The following is a 20,023-nucleotide window of genomic DNA, read 5'->3' as shown; positions in this document are numbered from 1 at the left end:
ACAAATCACTGTTTATGATTTTGTTAAATTGGTTTTGCTGCTTAAGGAAATAAAACTCTAGTCAGAGAGAGCAAACATTTCAATATTTAATATAAAAAAATTATCCAGAAGTTCTAGATGCCCTTGTAACCACATACATTTCCCCATCTTATATACATTTGGCTGATACTTATTAATCAGTGCACATGATAGCAGAACTGTACAACAGTCTAAAAAATCCAATGTATCTAAAATTAAAATGCATTTTAAATACAAGACTGTTCAACAACTAGACTGCTCTAGGTATATGGCGTGTGCTTTATTAAAAACAGCAAGCTGTTTTCTTCAGCTGCAGTTGTATTTACATTGACAGATGCATTACATAAATAATGCACTTAATTTTTACAAATAATTTGTAAGATTAGCGAGTGATTTTACAGAAGTTTCAACAGCCAGTATTAATGGGCAAAAATCACAAACACCCTCTTAAAGAAAGCTGTGCTTATGTCCACTGTGCATTACATTTTGAAGTGACATTGATAAACAGGCCATTTAGCTGTGCAAAATTGCAGGACCGATATACGACAATCTAATAATTTAAGGATTACTTGGAATGTATTTTCTGCCTGCTCAACTGTGAGAAAGAATTAACTGTTGATTTCTGAGGGCTTATTAGCTATTTTTCTGTGGTTTAATATTGCATTCCAAATTCTGCAGAGATGACCACCACTATAAAGATGAAATGAAAATAGGGAACAACATTGAATTAGAAACTATATTTAAAATTCCAAAACATTATGCCAATTGTAATTGCACTCTTGGAAAGTGTTAGAAATTTTTTTTAAGTGCCTGTGTGTGATCTCTCCTAGGGAACAGAAAATTCCAAATAATGATAGTGGGGAGAGCTGGCCAAAGCAAGCTGGGGATGATAATTTTCATCTATCACTAAATATATGTAAGACTGTAAATAGTGCGTGCATAATTACCAAATATTTACTCTTCCTCAGCTAGTAAGGAATTCAATCAATGTGAACTTTCTGGAATGACAACCTAGACAAGCCACCCATAATGGCCCTCATGTCAAAGAAAGGAAGATTATGTAAAGAAAACTCCACTTAATGTTAAGTCTGTGGCATCCTAACTGTTTTAAACTTGCCCCAGTGATCCTGCATGTAAGTGTCCCTTGTGCCATAGGCCTTAACACCTACATCAGGGCTCGACAGGGTAAGTACCCTGGCGGGCCAGGCTGGTTTGTTTACCTGCCACGTCTGATTGCGGCTCCCACTGGCTGCAGTTCGCCACTCCAGGCCAATGGGGGCTGCAGAAAGCAGCACGGGCCAAGGGATGTGCTGGCCGCCGCTTCCAGCAGCCTCCATTGGCCTAGAGAGGTGAACCGCAGCCAGTGGGAGCCGCGATCAGCCGAACCTGCAGACGTGGCAGGTAAACAAACCGGCCCGGCCCGCCAGGGGGCTTACCCTGGCGAGCAGTGTGCCACAGGTTGCCGACCCCTGACCTACATGTTTACTATAATAGCAAGAACCCTTTGTGCAATGAGAGAGCTTATTTAATAGAAAATTAATCTTTATAAACTCATTTTTTGATAAGGACCACTACAGTGATCCTTGATATCTTTATGTTAAGACCAATAGAATGGCAAGCAGGTACTCTGGCAAACACATTTCTGGCAGTATTCAAACGTTGCCTTACCGTAGTCGAAGGTATCTCAAGTCATCCTTAGTGATATCATTAAGGACATCATTTAGTGTGTAATCCTCTTCAGCAAACTGAAAGACAGAGTTGTTCCTAAATTAAGTTATGTTATTTCATTGAAACCAAACAGATTGTTAATTTTTGTTTTTTTACCCTCTCAATTGCATCTGAGTCAGCTCCTTGTTGTCTTAACCAGTCTAGGAGCTCCTGGTCTACATTCTGTACAGGAGCTCCTGGAGGCCTTTGAAATTCTGTAATAATTTAAATATGTAGGTTAACAGGTCAACAATCTGTAGAATTGTACAGCTGTATCGGTATTTTCTAGGGCAAAAATAGTTAGCCTCAGCAACCTGATGCTTTCCTCACATAGAGGACAACCTATGTCTGTGGGCCACAGATTTCTTCTTAGACTATTCCAAGGCCAAAAATACAATCATGCAAAATTATTTAGCAAGTCCCATTTAATAAGCTGATTCAAGCAGAGGTTTTGATAAGCATTTGGAACTGAGTGCCTAGCAATCTATAGAAATATAACCGCTCCTACCTGCAGGCTTGGACTGTAACTGAAGCAGGTGTAACTCTTGGGTTTTCTGCTCTAGAGTTTGCCGTAAGAGGGTTTGATATTCTCTCTCCTTCTGAACCAAGACTTCCAAAAGCCTATCAAACATGACCAAAGTCGGAGATAGTCAAATTGAGAATAAAATCTGTATTCATATTTATTAAATGTCCCAAAGAGTATCTTGAGTACTTTCAAGAAATACCAGTATTTACACAAGAGCTAATATGTACACATTTCTGAGTTAATTCTCCTACACAAACAGCCAAACAAAATCCAGTCTAATTCCTAACCCAGAGTTGAAATCCTTTCCTGTAAACATACAAATACAGTAACTGTAGTCAAATATTCTAGGAACTATTTTCCTTTTAACAACTAAGTAATTTTGATTTGACATTTTCTGAAAACTAGAATAAAAGTGGTGTTAAGAGAGAGTTATCCTGTCTAACAAATCATGTTTCGTAAGCTCTTTGGTGCAGAGAGAGAGTGGAAAAGGATGTTTCAGGTTAAGTGTCAAATAATTTTTTCTCCAATATTACTAAAATTTATAGTTTAGAGAAACAAGGATAGGACAAATTTTAATGATGTGCCAAAGCAGCAATGGGCCTCCCACTATTTTAATCACATGGGGCTTTTTGCCAGGCCTTAGGGGACACCAAAATTATACGCAAGCAAAATCACAATTATTGACTTTACTTATAAAATTAAAACTAAACAATCAAGCAATAACCGTTACTTCAGTTACAGTCTTTTAATATGTGGAGGATTAACAAGATTACACCTTTAAGAGTGGGCCTGCCTCTAAGTAGGGGAGTTCATCTCTTGCTAAATTAAGACCAAAGTATATTATTCCCCAAATTAGTATTGAGTCAAGCCTAAATGTAAAACAGCTTCTAGAAGAGTAAATGAACTTTAAGGGTGAATCCTGTTTGTGCATTTATAAACTGTTTTATGATGATATACCAAAGGTAAGTGATCAGAGGCTAAGTCTTATAAACCCAAAGAAAGTGTTTAAATCAGTTACTCAAAAGAAGCCATTCACGGAGCTGTCTTGAGACAGACAAAATAATCCAGAATCTTAAACCCAAAGTAAATCCCACTTTTTTGCTGTTTGCCAAGGTTAGTTTATGGCTCTGTAGGAATGCATAGTCTAAACAATCTTGTTTTTAACAAGAGAAGCTGTTAATACCCTAAGTTACAATTGCAGTGCAATATTCTGAAAGTCACTGCAGGAAAAATTTAAATTTTTTGTCAGTTCTTTTGGTAAACTGCATCTCACTCGTCGTGCTGAACTGGAAGGTTGCTGCATCTCAATGCTGTTCTGTGGCTTCTTTCTTTGTTAGCTGTCCAATTGCTGTTGTTGCCTGCTTGCAGATGTGTCAAACAGGCTGAGTGTGGGGAGTGTGCTTCTGAGAGTTGCCTGCTGAGGTTGAGAGACATGAGCATAGTGCTACTGGTTGCTCAGCACAGCGCGATTTTATATGCTTTCCCTTGTCTTACTGAAGGAGGAAAACATCCTTCTTTGACTGGATTAGCTGCTGTCATCCTTTCATTGACTCAGTGCCTTCATGGATTGGCTATAGCAACATCTTCTGCTACTGTCTATGCATCAGGGTAGTAATTTTTCTTCCATTCATTGACTATATTGACTTTAAAGATGCTCTGAGAACTTTCCAACAAAGGTGAAACTCTTTCTTGCATATCCCTTGAATTCCTTTGGGGGTTTCTACTTCAACTGGGTCCAAATATCCTTTTGTCATATGTAAAGGTCTTACCGCTCTCAATAGTTTTTTTTTAAACTTCAGCATCCTGAAAATTAAATAGCCATTCAAGAAGGCACTGGAGAAGTGACTCTTGGTAAGGAATTTGCCCAAGCAGTGCCAGATGACTAGTTCCACACATTAATATAAATAATTCTCTACTAAACTGGCTTTTTACTTTAGTAACCAGTTATAGCATTAAATGATCTTGCTATAAAATCTCTATTCACACAACATTTGCAAATAGATAAGGTGATTAATCATCACTAAGTACACTGCTCTACAGCCAAAATGCTTCTGAAATAAATGTAGTCAAACTTTACTAATTCTGGGTCACTGAGAACGAAAATGATACTTAAAATTGTTGATTGGCTCTAGTTTCAAGATATGCTATTGGGTCAGTATATACGACCCTTGACTTGGGAATGGCGGAGGATAAGTGAGTTATAAAGGGAAGGGATCTCAATTTAAACCAGAAATGACTAAAATACATCTTTGACTTGATCTATGAATAAATCTATGACTGGGTTTGGACAGTAGTTGCTTTTTAGGCAAAACAATGAATGATGCAATCTGAAGCTGGTATTGCATCATACATGATATGAATTGCATCATGTTATTCCTAGAAGTCATGGATGATGCAATCATAACGAAGCTTACATCACTCTGCTGAACAAATTGCCCTATATCAGCTCTAGAAATCATACGGTGTCGTCTCTCTTATTTGTCAGTGTTTGATTTTGCAAAGGGACACACTTCTGTTTAGCCAAAGTGAGTAGAGATGCCTCGTACTTCTGTGAACAGTGCAGATAACTTCTGCTATGTTTGTGGTGAAGTGACTTTTGCATCACAAAAGCGCAGTATAACCACTATAGTTAAGAAAGCCTATCGCCTTTATTTTGACTGCAACATTGGAGATCAAGACAAGAGGTGGGCCCCACACATATGCTGCAACACTTGTGCAACAAATCTTCGCCACTGGTTGAACAGGAAAGGGAAATCTATGCCTTTTTGCAGTGCCAATGATTTGGAGAGAGCCAACAGATCATACCAGCAATTGTTACTTCTGCATGGTGCCTCCAGTTGGGAAAGGTGTGTCAAAGAAGAAAAAGTGGACTGTGCATTATCCAAACATTCCATCAGCTATACGCCCAGTACCCCACAGAGAAGGGCTGCCGGTTCCTGATGCACCAGAATCATTCTCACTTGACTCAGACGAGGAAGAGGATGAAACTTCTGGTCCTGAACCATCAATGTCACAGGACCCACATTTTCTCCCATCCTCCTCCTCTGAACCACACCTCATAACACACGGTGAACTGAATGACCGTGTTAGGGATTTAGAACTACCCAAGAGTAAGGCAGAGCTGTTAGGTTCCAGACTACAGCAGTGGAATCTCCTGGCAGGTGATGTTATGGTTTCCATGTTCCGTGACCGTCAAAAGGATCTTGTCCCATTCTTCTTCATGGAAGGTGATCTTGTAGCCTGCAACAACATCAATGGTGTGATGGCAGCCTTCAACATCGTTCACGATCCAGATGAATGGAGACTGTTCATTGATTCATCGAAGACGAGTCTTAAAGCTGTTTTACTGCATAATGGCAATGTTTTGCCATCAAGTCCAGTTGATCATGCAGTCCATATGAAGGAAACCTATGACAACATGAAACAACTTTTGAGGTGCATAAACTATGACCAACATCAGTGGCAGCTTTGTGGCGATTTTGAAGGTTGTTGCTCTCTTGCTTGGTCTGCAATCTGGATACACAAAGTACTGCAGTTTTCTCTGTGAATGGGATAGTCGTGCAAGAGATTCCCACTACATCAAGAAAGATTGGCCACTCTGACAGTCATTGGAGCCTGGGAGGAAAAGTGTTCAGCATCCCCCACTTGTTGAATCAAGGAAGATTTTGTTACCACCCTTACACATCAAGCTGGGTCTGATGAAGAACTTTGTCAAGGCCATTGACAAAACACAAGCAGCTTTCAAGTACCTCCGTGGAAAATTTCCAAGGTTAAGTGAAGCTAAGATAAAGGAAGGTGTCTTCATTGGTCCTCAGATTCGTGAACTTCTTCGAGATGATGCATTTGACCATGCACTGCGTGGCAAGGAAAAGACGGCATGGAAAGTCTTCCAGTTAGTGGCAATAAATTTTCTCGGAAACAACAAGGCAGACAACTACAGGTTGTTGGTGGAAAACCTCCTCAAGGTATACAAAAGCCTTGGTTGCAACATGTCACTAAAGATACATTTTTTGCACTCTCATCTAGATGTTTTTTCCACCGAACTGCAGAGCAGTGAGCGACGAGCAGGGCGAGCGATTTCACCAGGACATTGCAACAATGGAGAAACGCTATCAGGGCAAATGGAGCCCATCAATGCTTGCAGACTATTGCTGGACAGTGACAAGAGATGCGCCATTTAATGAATACAAGAGACAAGCCAAGAAGGGCCGAGTAGACACTGAATAGGACTGAACTATATACATAATAGTTTTTTGCCTTTTTTGTTTCATAATAAATTTTATGTATATAACCCTTTTGCTGATTTTTAAAGTGTTACATAAACAGGACAGGTGAAATATTATCCTGTAAAGCAACCACAAACACATGAAGAGACCTAGGTTTACAATTTAGGATTAAAACTCTACGATCTACACAATATACATAGACATAAAATGTAAAAACTTAAATATCTTAGAAACAGTAGCCAATCAGTTGTTTTAATTGTCATATTTGAATTCAGCACATCAAAATACATAATAAATAGCACATTTTATCTCTGAAGCAGACAACTTCTCAAAAATTATAGACCAGTGGTATTTGTTGGGGTTTTAAAATGAAGGTGTTTGCTGTGGTGAGAAGGCCCATATGTATGGCTCCTGATAACAGTGCATCCCTGAATATTCCTACAACGTCTTTTGCTTTAGACAAAACTCAGACTTGTATCACATACCAGAGAGCTGCACTTGGGTCTTTGAACAAACAGTTCTGTTGGTCTGCTGGCCCTTTTGACCAAAAGGGTCCTTAGATTAAGATTGACAATTTGCAGTACAGTTCCCACTTGCAATTTAAAAACCTCTTACTAAATATTGTATACAAAGAACAAATCAAACTACTGTGTTCTATACACATTTCAAAATATAGCATAAAAAATATGAAAAGTTAAAGGAAAACAAATTATAAAAGCTGTATTTCAGAGCCTGTGTAAATACACGTTGAGGTTTTGACAGGGGTGGGGGGTTATTTATTTTTTACACCCTGAGAGTCTGTGTGCTGTTGACAAATCAGACTTTCTGGGGCCTTCACCTTGACTGAATTTTAAGAAAGCAAGTTTGTAATCACCCAACATCATAAGTGTAACTTATTGAGTGACTGTCCACGTGCATTCCACTTCTAATGTCCGTGCACCTCATAGCTGAGAGCCTGGAATAGTTTTGAATAGCAGTGCTCGCTGTCGCTGAGCCTGTGCCCTGCATGCCCTCTGGCACTCATAAAGGGCAGGGGAGCTGTAACTGCACTCCAGTTCCCTCTTCCTGCCAAGGGCTGTGACACAGAACATGGGTAGCGTTTGAATCTCTGTACACTGTCAGCGGTTCTCAACTGGGGGTCCGGGAGCCCTTTCAAGGGGGCTGCAGGGCCCTGTGGCTGAAGCCCCGATCCCTGGCACCCCCGGGACTGAAGCTAGGCGATGCGGGGGTGAAGCCCTGAGCCCATGGGCAGAGTTGGGGACAGGGAGGGCATTGCCCCCCCCCCAAAAAAACTGCAAGGCACAAGCACGGCAGGTCAGGGGGCAGCTCCATACCTCCCCCCCCCCCCAACAATCTCTTCTCCCCACCCCCCCTGGCCATGTCAGAGGCGGGAAGCCGGAGCCAAGCAGCTGCTCTCTAGCTGGTCTCATGGAGCAGTCAGCAGCAACAGTAGTGTTCCCTCTTCTCCTGCTGGTGCCTCAGCTTGAAGCTGCTCCTCAGCTCCCAGCCCCCTTTACTCCCACAGGAGCAGCCAGGAAGAGCTGCGCCCCAGCTCCATGGCTGGCAAAGCCCTCCAAGAACGGGGACCGCAGGGGAGTCTTCCCACCACACAGCCCCTACACCCTGAGCTACCCCTCTGCCCACACGCAGCTCCCTAGCCACCCCTCTCCCTGCACCCTGAGCTACCGCCCTGCCTGCACACAGCCCCTAGCTGCCCCCCACCCTGCACTCATAGCCACCCCGTCTGCACACAGCCCAAGCTACCCCCTCCCTGCACCCAAAGCTGTTTTCAAACATTTTGAGCTAAGTCACCCACTTTTGAGTTATAATTTTTGGTTACATTCCCCCAACACAGACAGCCTAGATGGCCTGTTGAGGTGAGTCAGAGGATGGAGGTGGCACTCCTTCCTTGGACCCCATCATGTGGAGGTGGCTCACGTCCTGCTGGCTCCGCCTCCCCCCCCCCCACCCCCATAAAAGTCAAACTATACCTATGCCCAAAGCCCCTGCCCCCCCCCTTCCCGGACCCTGACATTTTTATAGCATATCGGGGAGGGGGGGACGTCAGAGAGAAAAGGGTTGAGAACCCCTACACTATGTCATTTATTTTCTAGCTAGTTATAGTTAGTTTAGGCTCATTATTTCCCTGCTCCCAAAGAAGAAAATGGGATGGCACCTCAACCTGGACCTCTGACAACTCAAGTTCATCCATTGGTTCACGTTCAGGATGGTAACCCTGGTGTGCATAATGCCCATGCTGGATCCTCAAGACGGGCTCTTGGCTTGCAAGACATACAGTCATAGTGCAGTCTACCCGGCTCACAGAAAAAACATCAGGTTTCTTATGGGAAAGTCTTATTACCACTACAGGCTCATTACCTTTGGCCTCGTCACTGAATGCCTGGCTACACATCTGAGAAGGCAAGGAATTAAAGTCTACCCCAGATTGGCTGATTCAAGGTCAGTCATCTCCGCACGTGAATGAATACTTTTGGTTCTCTTTGCCACAACGTGCCTCAGATTCAACAGACCAAAGTCTATCTTCATCCCTGTCTCAAGCATAGAGTTCATGGGAGCTGTACTGGACTCCTTACTGGCAAAGGCCTATCAGCCCTGGCACAACTCTCTCTCACCATTCACAGCCTCGTCAAACAGTGTCCATCTTAGCTGACAACATCAGCCCAAAACCTGTTTGAAATGCATCTCATGCCATGTGAGACAGGTTGCCAGAGTTTCCCTGCATGGCATGCAAAGATGATTGAGATAATCCCCTGGCAGGGTGGTAGCTCGGGATGGGGGAGGGGAGACTAGGGGCTGTGTGCAGGCAGGGTAGTAGCTCAGGGCAAGGAGTACTAGGGGCTGTGTGCAGGCGGGGGTAGCTTAGGGTGCAGGGAGAGGGGTAGGGGCTATGTGCTGGGGGGACTCCCCTGTTCCCAGCGGATGGCTGTAACTGCACTCCAGTTCCTTCTGCCTGCCAGGGGCTGAGATATAGAACACGTGGAATGTTTATGTCTCTCTATAGTGTGTCATGTTAAAGGTCATGACAGAGGTCACAATTCCCTAAGGGGTCCTCGCATATGATTGGTTGAAAGACCCTCTACATGGCTCCAGCACGACACTAGTGACAGACTTGTCCACAGTAGAATGGGGACTGTATCCAGGCCATCAGATCCAATGCCTCTGCTCCCCCAGGAGGCCAATATTCACTTAAACATCCTGGAATTGAGAGCCATTTGGCTAGTGTTCATAGCTTTCCTCCTGATGCTTCAAGGTGTGTCAGTAGTATCTGGACAGAACAGTCATTTAAGAACTCTCCTAGTTTGTTCCTATCATTTGCTCACAGAACGAGGTGGGCTTAACCTATCTCCACCTAAAAACTGTCAAAATGGGTCTCTGACTGCATTAAGGCATGCTATGTGGTGGTACATTGAGGCCCAGTAGGGTACATTTGGACCCATTCCACCAGAGCTTGGGCAGCTTCTGCAACTTCCCTGAAAGGCATCCTAATCATAGAAACCTGCAGCGTAGCTACCTGGAATTCAGTTCACACTGTCACCCCACACTATTTGCTGGTGGACAGCTCCAGCTCTGACACTCGTTTCAGCAGAGCTGTCCCACAGTCATTATTCCAGTAAACTCAGAGCACCTGCCTCAAGCAGTAACTCATGTCCTGGAGAGGCACCAGAAGTGATATCCATGTGGGCAATCATTCGAAGAAGAAAGATTACTTATCCTACAAAAACTGATTCCTCAGAATGTGTTGTCCACATGCATTGCATGGTCCACCCTCTTTCCCAGCTACTGTACAATCCTTGCCCCCACTGGATTCAGCATTAGCAAAGGAACTAGAAAGCAGTTGCTGGCAGTTGTCCCATTCTTTACACACTCAGTTACGAAGCACCAGAGGACACATGCATGGCCTCATTTGGACGTTGCTCCTCAAAGAGTCCAATCTCAAGCTACACCTGAAGTGGAACACACATGGACAACACATCTTAAAGAACCACAGCGCTTTACTGTACAAAACCATAGTTATTATGGGGTAAAAAACCGTTCTTTCATTAATAAGAATTTTTACATCAATATTGAGTTTTCTCCGCCGTGAAGAACTGTCTTCCCTTTATGTTTGCACAGCACCTAGCCTACAGGGCCCCAATCCTGACTGATTATTTTTATCATAATGGTGCCCAGAGATCCTAAAGTTTTAGTAATTCAACAAATCAGTGTATTCCTTATTTTACTGTGTAGTCCCATAGTAAGCCTGTGTTAACAGAGCTGCAGTTTTTACAGTAGCATCTATTGACAAGGACTCCAGATTTTTCATTACTGGGGCGAAGGGGCTGATGTGAGTCCTACTGTATAGGAATATATAAAACCTTCTGAGTGGTCTAATGCAGATTGTGTCCCCACCACTGGGCGTTACATCCTGAGTTCTTAGACCAGTAATTGTGTGTGATTATCTGGAATTTTCTGATGTGAAATTTAGACACCTGGTGAATGAGAACTTCTCATTTTAGTTGCCACTACTCCACAACAGTGGTGAGAAAACAGAAGTTCAGCTCACACTGGGAATCCTGTGCTTATATTTAATATCCAGTGTTTGGCATCCTTACTTGAGAACTCTTATTTACAAATAAAAAGTGTGTCAATGCTTAGTGGGAATCCAACATTTTTTCGGTGTACGTTCTGTGAATTGAAAGATCCTGAGCTGTGTTGTAAGATTTGGTGAAAGTTATACAAGTGCCTATATATATTGCTGAGTACCTTTCTGAGACCCCCTGGTGAACACCTACACATTCTACTTTGACTAGAGGATCCTGTGGTTGGATGAACATATACCTATGAATAAACATTCTTTTTTGAGTGTGTTGTTTATTCTTGAAGGTTTTTTGAAGACCACATGAAAAAAAAGCATAGTTCTACAAGAGAAGTTACCTGTTCGTCTCTTGTTTAAGTTTGGATAGCTGCAGATTAAGATGTTGCTGCTGTGATTCATGTGACACCACAGAACTGAGTGTGCTCACTCCAGATGTGACAACTGGCTCCTCATTTCCATTTTGTTCCATTGGGTGGCAATCATCTTCTACTTCATCGGCATCTTTTTCCACTCCTTCAGTCTCTGAAGCTGGCTCAAAGTGAGCTTGAAGCTCTGCACAAATCAATGAAGAAGTCAATTTAGTACCACATACTCTTGCTTTTTGGGGGGTAGTGAATGTGGGAAAACCACAGGAAAGCAACACTTTTTCTGGACATCTTATGGGTGGCATATTTCCTCTTTAACTGAAAAAAACTGAGTAAAGTAGTGATGAGATTTTATCCTGATGCTTTCCACATGGTATGTACTTTCCTATGGTGTTTAATAAGGGAGATACCAATAGCTAGGAGTGAAATGTAACCTTGGCAAATATTAACACATGATAGCATTAGTCTCTTACATTAATTGAACCACAGACTTTGTGGCACCATTTCCAAACAGGCTTAAACAACAGCAGTGGCAGTATTAGTGCATTCATCTGAGGATAGGTCCCTGTTTGTATGGCGTTCACAATCTTACTTGTCTATAAAATGACGGGTGTACTGGTGATGTAGCAGAACTAATAAATAGCGTAGACAGGTGGTAGAGACTCAGGATTCTGTTTATATAATGGGGGAACAGAGTTGCTTTTAGAGGAAGAAGAATTCCATAAATGTCTGGTTACTTACTTTGTGCACTAACTGGCATTCTTCGAGATGTTTTGTTCCTATCTGTATTCCTTCTGAACTGCACATGTGCTCCATATGCCTGAGACTGGAAGATTTTCACTAGCAGTGTCCATTGGCTCATGCCTGCACCCTTCTCCTTCTGCTCCAAACCCAGGGTACAAGGGGTGATGTGGACTGACTGCCTCTCCAGTTCCTTCTCCACAGCAAATAACCTTAGGATAAGGATCTGAAGCAGAGGTGGGCAGTGGAATACACACAGGGACACAACTCAAAGAACTCCAGTTGCTGTACAAGGTAAGCAACCAGACTGTCTTCTTTGAATGATGGTCCCTATGTGTATTCTGTTCGAGGTGACTCACAAGCCATACTCATTGAAAAGGAGGGTTTGAGGAACCCTGCTGTATCACACACTGAAGGATACATCTGTAGAACCCTGTACCAGGGCAAAATGTCTCAAAGGTATGCACAGGGCCCCACGCTGCTGCTCTGCAGATCTCTAGAAGAGGGCCATCTCTACATGAAGTTGCAGCCTTCAAAGTTCAGATCTTAGTAAGGTGGCATTGTCTATCAATGAGGCTATATTAGGACTAGCCAAGATGGTCTGGCATATTCCAGCCATCTGTACTCCCACTCTGAAAAAAACAAAGGAGAAATATTTTATACCATCTAAAGCGGCAGAATACTTATTCTTGCATCCCACTCTGAACTTCTAGTGGTGCAGGCTGTCACTGAACGGAACAAGCAATATCAACCCAGCTCTACACCCAAAATAAGGAGGCCAAATGTCTAGACTTCTTTGGGAGAAAGAACTTCCCTTCCACAAGTTTACAGTTCTGCATAGCAAACTGTCAGGCTTTAATGGCAAAGTATGAGTTTATAAATTATAATCCGTTCTCTAAATTTCTCAACTGGCTGCCTCAAGAACATAGACTTCAATTCCATACAATCATCAAAGAAGGTAAATGCTAGCCAGGTCTGCCCTCCAAGCTTTGGTAGATGCAGCAGATACAGCCTCCCACTCAATGGCACCATCTGTAGTCATGAGAAGGGCTTTGTGACTCCAATCCTCCAGATTTCCCCAAGAAGCCCAATCGACCCTGGAACACTGGGCCCTGGTCAGGTGTGCTCTCTCACGCAGGACGCATCCCAAAATCATTTAGGAAGTCGCTGTGAGGAGATCGCCAAATGTATGAGGGGGGAAGCAAAGGAGATAAATAGTTTAGGAGATTTCCTGAAAGACATTGTCCACTGTAGGTAAAAGGTCAAGGCTCAACGGACACTGTCCTCTCTGGTGGCATGGGGCTCTGGATAGAAGACAGGTAAGTGGATGACCTGAGTCAGATGGAATTATGAGATTACTTTTGGATTGAATTTAGAATGTAACCTCAGGGAAACTATATAAAGTGGGTCAACCGCAAGGGCCCTCAGCTCACCTACTCTTCTGGCTGAGGTGGGCAACTAGATAGGCAACCTTCACAGATAGAGGAGTGAAGGGACATGAGGCTAAAGGTTCGAAGGGAGAATTTGTTAATGCTGACTGGACTAGATTGAGGTTCCATGTCAGTACTGGGGAAAAGGATCTGACAAGTCCCTTCAGAAACCTGACTATAGTCGGGTGGGTGAAGACTGAATATTTGTCCATTGGAGGGTGAAAGGCACTAATGGGTGCCAAGTGCACTAGAGAACTTTGATGTTTTCAAAGACAGGAGGTCGGTCATAATTGTAGGGAGTCTTGGAATTGATGCCTTAAGGAGAATTTCTTCCATTTTGCTGCTTAGCATTTTCTGTTATTGCTGAGGATGTACAATCTCCAAGCATGCTCTAAGTTCATCATCCATCCAAATATCAGCGAAGGGAATGTCGCTCGAGTCCTTAAGGGTATATAATGGTTAGTCCGTCTTCTCAATGAATAGGTTATTTCCCTGGAAGGGCAGCTCTTCCAGGGTTGATTGGGCTTCTTGGGGAAATCTGGAGGATTGGAGTCACAAAGCCCTTCTCATGACTACAGATGGTGCCATTGAGTAGGAGGCTGTATCTGCTGCATCTACCAAAGCTTGGAGGGCAGACCTGGCTAGCATTTACCTTCTTTGATGATTGTATGGAACTGAAGTCTGTGTTCTTGAGGCAGCCTGTTGAGAAATTTAGAGAACGGATTATAATTTATAAACTCATACTTTGCCATTAAAGCCTGACAGTTTGCTATGCAGAACTGTAAACTTGTGGAAGGGAAGTTCTTTCTCCCAAAGCAGTCTAGACATTTGGCCTCCTTATTTTGGGTGTAGAGCTGGATTGATATTGCTTGTTCCGTTCAGTGACAGCCTGCACCACTAGAAGTTCAGAGTGGGATGCAAGAATAAGTATTCTGCCGCTTTAGATGATATAAAATATTTCTCCTTTGTTTTTTTCAGAGTGGGAGTACAGATGGCTGGAATATGCCAGACCATCTTGGCTAGTCCTAATATAGCCTCATTGATAGACAATGCCACCTTACTAAGATCTGAACTTTGAAGGATATCCAAGTAATTTATGAGGGATGGCCTATGCTTCTTCCAGGGGGATATGAAGCATGTCTGCAGTTCTCTTTAGGAGATCTTGAAATTGCCTATAGTCATCAGGTGGTGAGGCTGATGTGACTGTCTCATCTAGTGAGAACAATGATATCCCCACAATGGCTAGTGGCTCTGCCTTGTTGAGTTGTTTCTCTTCCTCAGAGCATTCCTGAGTGGATTGGGGTTCTTCACAATGCAGTGGTACATGCCTCAACTTGCATTCTTGTCTGTCTGTATTCAGGATGTTTCATATAGGGATCCCCGGGACCCCAATAAAGCCATTGAGAGAGTTCATAGGGATAATGGGGTGGTCTCCAGGGAGAAGGGTATTACTGGTCCCAAGCCAGGTCCTGTGGGAGTGAGAAGGCGCCCATGAGATTTTAGAGCCTCTGCTGGAGCTGACTTCCTGTCTTGATAAGACTGGTAAGCTCTCTCCACTAATCCCAGGCTTGCTGGAGGAGCACAAGACCTCTGTGTCCATGGGCAGGGCTGTTAGTACCAGTGATGGTCTTACTATGCTTCCACTGGTAGATGGTACCAATGAGTGACGAAACAATGGTGTGAGGACAGAATCAGTGATTCTGGGTCTGCAGACTGTAAGATCCTCCAGGATAGCATATTTGACCACTGATGCTGGTGGCCTTCTGTCTCTTGGTGGCACTGGCAGTGCCAGTTTTGAGCAGACAGTGGTTCTCAGTACCAATGAATCCTTCGCCATGCAAGTCGGCATTTGTGTAGGAGTTGTCCACTCATTCCTTTCACTCGTTGGTACACAGGACGGTCCTGCTCCTTCAGTGGTTGATGGTTTCGGGGCACTTTTGCCTCTCGAGGCCGTGGAACTGGTACTGTGCTCCTTAGGACCTCCTGACACACCCGTATTGGGGTGCAGAGTGTCACCCAACATAGAATGAGTTAGGGAAAAAGTCCTCTCCTTAGAGGGGGATTTCTCACATACTTCTTGTGAGAGTGTTTATTCTTACCTTTCTCATGTCTGTCCTGTTTGCTAGAGTCCTTAATTCTGTTCCCAGTGTGGACACAACCACACTCTAAGACTGCTTCTCGGTGCCTCTGCCCAGTGTACGTGAGGTCTAATGGGCCACAGTTGGACTGTGGCCTCCTTGAGCGAGCCATCGGCAATGTTTGAAGTCAGAACTCTCAGGACTGGTGGGTCGAGTGAGGGAAGGACTGACAAATATTACTCTTGGAGGGGATGTGAGCTTCCCTGAGGCCATACAGACAAGTGTTGTGGTTGTTGCTGACCAGGAAGGCCCGGGGGAAAACCATGGAGATCTTGAAGCCTGGCATCGTGGACATGCTAGGAATCCCCTACATGGCTGTGGGGAGTGCAGCAGTAGCCCCAAACAATGGCTCCTAAAACTAACTAGCTCTAGAGGAAACTTATATAAGGACAAACCATTTACAACTTTTTACACATAAACAAAGAACACTAGCTAAAGCTGTGGACAATGGAGGAACCCTGTTTCAGACCACAGGTGATAGAATGGAACTAGAGAGACAGTTGGTCTGCACCATCCCTTATACCGTAGGTTGCAGCACCAAGAGAAGAAGGCCACAGGCACGGACCCAAGGACAATAATAATGAAAAGTCTTCCAGTCTCAGGGGTATGGAGTGCAGGTGCACTTCAAATGGAATACACACAGAGACCATCCAATGAAGCACTTCCCCTTCAGTTTAAGGGTAAGTTATGGTCTAATTCCAAAAGCCTTTAGAATTAGGTTTCCCCAGTTATAAAACTACCAACTATAAAGGAGTAAATCCATTTTACTCTGTGCAGCCTAGTTCACTGGTTATTTGAAAAAACTGTTGTCCCTGTCCACAGCACCGTCCCCCCCCGCCCCCAGCTGAAGAGAAATCACTCAAGACCCTATTTCCCCCCTACTAAGAAACTTCAGAAATGAGATGGATCCATCAGCTGGAAAGAACGTGAAACCATTTATGATGCATTTTGGAAGTGTTTCATTTAGAAACTAGTACTGATGTGCTTTGATTTACCTGGAATAAGAATAGTGACTGCTGCTTGGACTGCACGGCGAATTATGTTATCCATTGCAAACATCCAATGAGGCCTAATTAAATGATTCCTTAATACGTTGTTCACCTACAAGTACAGAAATAAGCAAAAGCATCAGCAAAGGACCTAGACACCACAGACAAAACTTTGTTTTGTAAAGATTCAGATAAAGCTCTGTAAATTAATGGGAATCTGTATAGTACAAGTCAGCACAACCTTTTCCTCTTGAGACTAAAATTATTAGATGCTGAGTTCAGACTTCACCAGCTCATGAACAACAACTTCCAAATCTCCCATATGCTAATAAAATGCAGTGTTCTAAGCAGCCACTAAGATATCTCAGCATTGTAGCCATACTAAATAAAATTAAAATTATGCAAGACTAAGGATACACTATATATATAACATAAGTTTCTAGAACTCTCTTCAATTTAGCTTAGAATAACTAAACTGATAAATGCAATGGAGGGGTTCACAGATGAAGGGATACTAACAAATCCTCTTCTGTCAAGGCTAAATAAGGTTTAACAGGAGATGTGATAAGACAAGAACTAGGGCACAAAGGGAATATACTCAGTGCATAGAAAGAATCTGAGTAGTATTTTTTACAGAGAAATTGGTGAATAGGCTTCCATTTGAGATAGTGGAGCCAAGCAGTCATGTATTTAAATAAAATAAAATAAAAAGATAATTAAATGGAATGTATAAGTCAAAGGATCCTCTGTCTGGTGCTTAGGAGTAGTCAACCACCCTCATAGACTTGAAGGTCAGAAGGGACCATTATGATCTTCTAGTCTGACCTCCTGCACAACGCAGGCCACAGAATCTCACCCACCCACTCCTGTAACAAACCCCTAACCTATGTCTGAGCTATTGAAGTCCTCAACTTCTGGTTTAAAGACTTCAAGGTGCAGAGAATCCTCCAGCAAGTGACCCATGCCCCACGCTGCAGAGGAACCTTATTGGAGGTCCCAAGGAAGTTGTTCACTGATAACAGCACAATGCTGGTGTTGTCACTACATGTGCAACGCCAGCTCCCACTGAAGCCAGTAGAAATTCTGTACATGGAGGTGCTGAAGGATCTGGCCCTGAGCTGTCTCCCCCCCCGACTAGCAAAAATATAAACCTTTTGATATTTTGTAAAAAAAAAAAAAAAACCACACACACACACAAAAACTGGACAGCGAGGGGCAGTGGGATGTATGGGAGTGGCCTCTGGGGCAGGAGAGATCGTAGGGAAAGTGATGCTCTTAGGATTTGACATCTTGGATCAAGCCCTTACAAAAGCCCCTGTCACAGTTGCCAAATTCATTCCTGAACTACATGGCCTGATATGATTATCATGGGACAAGACAACAAAAGAGATGGGACTCTAGGGAGATACTGGAGTTCAGCAGAGCTCCATTTATCTGACCTCCCATTATCCAGCTCTCTTGAGTTAACCGAATAACCAACACACACAGGTCCAGAAGCAGCTGATCTCTCCTGTGGCCACCAGATGGTGCTGCAGCCTCGAACTTTCCCATTCTCTGGATTATCCGAATTTCTGATTATCCAATCCAGTCCCAATTAGATGGGATAAACAGGGTTCTGCTGTATAATGAGGATGGGGCAGCAAACAGAGAGCTGGGATAAGTAGGGCCCTAGTGGGGGTCACTAGTGATGTATCGGGGCCTGCTGGGATGAGGCTTGTGTGCAAGGATCCTGGGATCACCCACACGGTGCCAAGACATAGTGTTGGGGGAGCCCTTCAAGCACCAATGGCCTTGGCTCACTCATGCACCAGGCAGTAGTGCTTGGGGAGCCCATGTGTTTCTGCACTGAGACTTCCATGCACCTAGAGCTCTGCATAGTGCTCAGTATGCCAGGTAGCAATGACTGCTGCATCAAGAGAGACCATTTAGCATTGATGGCTCAGCACAGAAGCACTGGGCTGCCCCATCCCCCTACCTTGTCAATACAGCTGTGTTCCCCTCTACCCAGGTCTTCTCCAAACAGACCTTTTCCCCTGACCCTCAATAGCATCGAGCACACATCCCTTCTCACCTCCCACTCGCCACATCCCAGTCACCTCTCTCACTTACCCAACATATCCCACCAGTTCCTGACACATCATGCAGAAGGGCCAAGAGGAGCTATAGGAGTGAATGGCTGTGTGGAGGGGAATGAGCAGGGATGGGGAGCAGGGAAAGCAGAGTGAAGTAGCAGGGGTTCAGCCAGGAAGGCCCTGGGAATAGGAAGAGGAGTACTGGGATTTGGTTTATCAGAGTGGAATGCCACTCCCTTCTGCTTCTAGACAAATGGAGGACTTACTGCATCCTGAAATCCAAACAGCACCAGGTGAATCTGATTGATGGAAGTGCTGTCAAAGTCCAAATCCACTTTCAGCTTGGATATAGTGGATGCCATCACTCTGTGTTCGGGAGAGTGTATGAAGTCCCTTAAAATCCCAATTATCTGCTTGATGTGGGTGACTGAAAGTTGCAGTTCTTCAGAATTCTGGAGAAAAGGTATTCAGTGCACGATGTCAAGACTCACACAAGGAAACAATAAATCCCCTGTACCTAAGAACCTAATGGTTTAGCAATGCTAACGTTACAGGGTTACAGTTTATATTTGCTGCTGCTGTTTCTCACACAACCACACAAAAGTGACGGAAATGTAATCACCCACCTGCAAGTCCTACTAAACTTGTATTGTATTCTCTGCCCTTGTCACACCTTAAGAATTATATTTACTGTAACTTAATATTTACTTTGTGAAAACAAAACCAAGGGTTGCAATGACTGTCCTTGAAATGAAGAGAGTGGATACATAACTGTTTAGTCAGTGCCCTTTATATTTGCTTCTCTGTATGTAAATAGAGAGGATGACAAACACATGAAAGTCCAGTCACAATATGGGTTCTCTCTGTTTATCACGTTAGCAGATGTGTAACTAGAGTAGAAGTAGAATTTGTGACTTTTTGTGACAAATTAAAGACCTAGTAAGTTTGTTAAATACAGAAAGAATTTGTCGTAACTCATAGCATGAAAATTAATGTGTCAGAAGCAGTCACTGGCACTGATTATTTTAAACCCTAAGATATATTTTTGCTTTGTTTCCATTCCAATAGGCTTCTCATGTAGTTCTACCAATTCACTGCAACTGCAGCTTTCTGCTATACATGCAGTCGATATTGTACTGCATGATTAAGTTGGCCGTTAAGGCAGGATACAGATAATGAGCTAAATTCAGCCACAGTGCAATACAGTTCCACCT

At 43.5% G+C, this 20,023-nt stretch overlaps 1 protein-coding gene across 4 annotated transcripts in view; it reads right to left on the bottom strand.

Moving 5' to 3' along the window:
• Positions 1-73: 73 nt before the first annotated feature.
• The window catches only part of MAP3K15 (mitogen-activated protein kinase kinase kinase 15), a 153,074-nt gene continuing 133,124 nt past the window's right edge, over positions 74-20,023 (bottom strand). For all 4 annotated transcript variants that reach the window (XM_054006549.1, XM_054006557.1, XM_054006565.1 and 1 more), the window contains 7 exons: positions 19,076-19,261; positions 16,744-16,849; positions 11,413-11,626; positions 2,234-2,346; positions 1,843-1,940; positions 1,687-1,763; positions 74-708 (listed from right to left, as the gene is read on the bottom strand). In XM_054006549.1, coding sequence (XP_053862524.1) covers positions 627-708; positions 1,687-1,763; positions 1,843-1,940; positions 2,234-2,346; positions 11,413-11,626; positions 16,744-16,849; positions 19,076-19,261 — 876 coding nt within the window. In that variant the 3' untranslated portion in view covers positions 74-626. The remainder of the gene's footprint in view (positions 709-1,686; positions 1,764-1,842; positions 1,941-2,233; positions 2,347-11,412; positions 11,627-16,743; positions 16,850-19,075; positions 19,262-20,023) is intronic.

Source organism: Malaclemys terrapin, chromosome 1, assembly GCF_027887155.1.
Source record: "Malaclemys terrapin pileata isolate rMalTer1 chromosome 1, rMalTer1.hap1, whole genome shotgun sequence".
Lineage (NCBI taxonomy): Eukaryota > Metazoa > Chordata > Testudines > Emydidae > Malaclemys > Malaclemys terrapin.
Note: the sequence above shows the minus strand (reverse complement) of the source record. Positions and strands in the feature narration are given on the sequence as shown.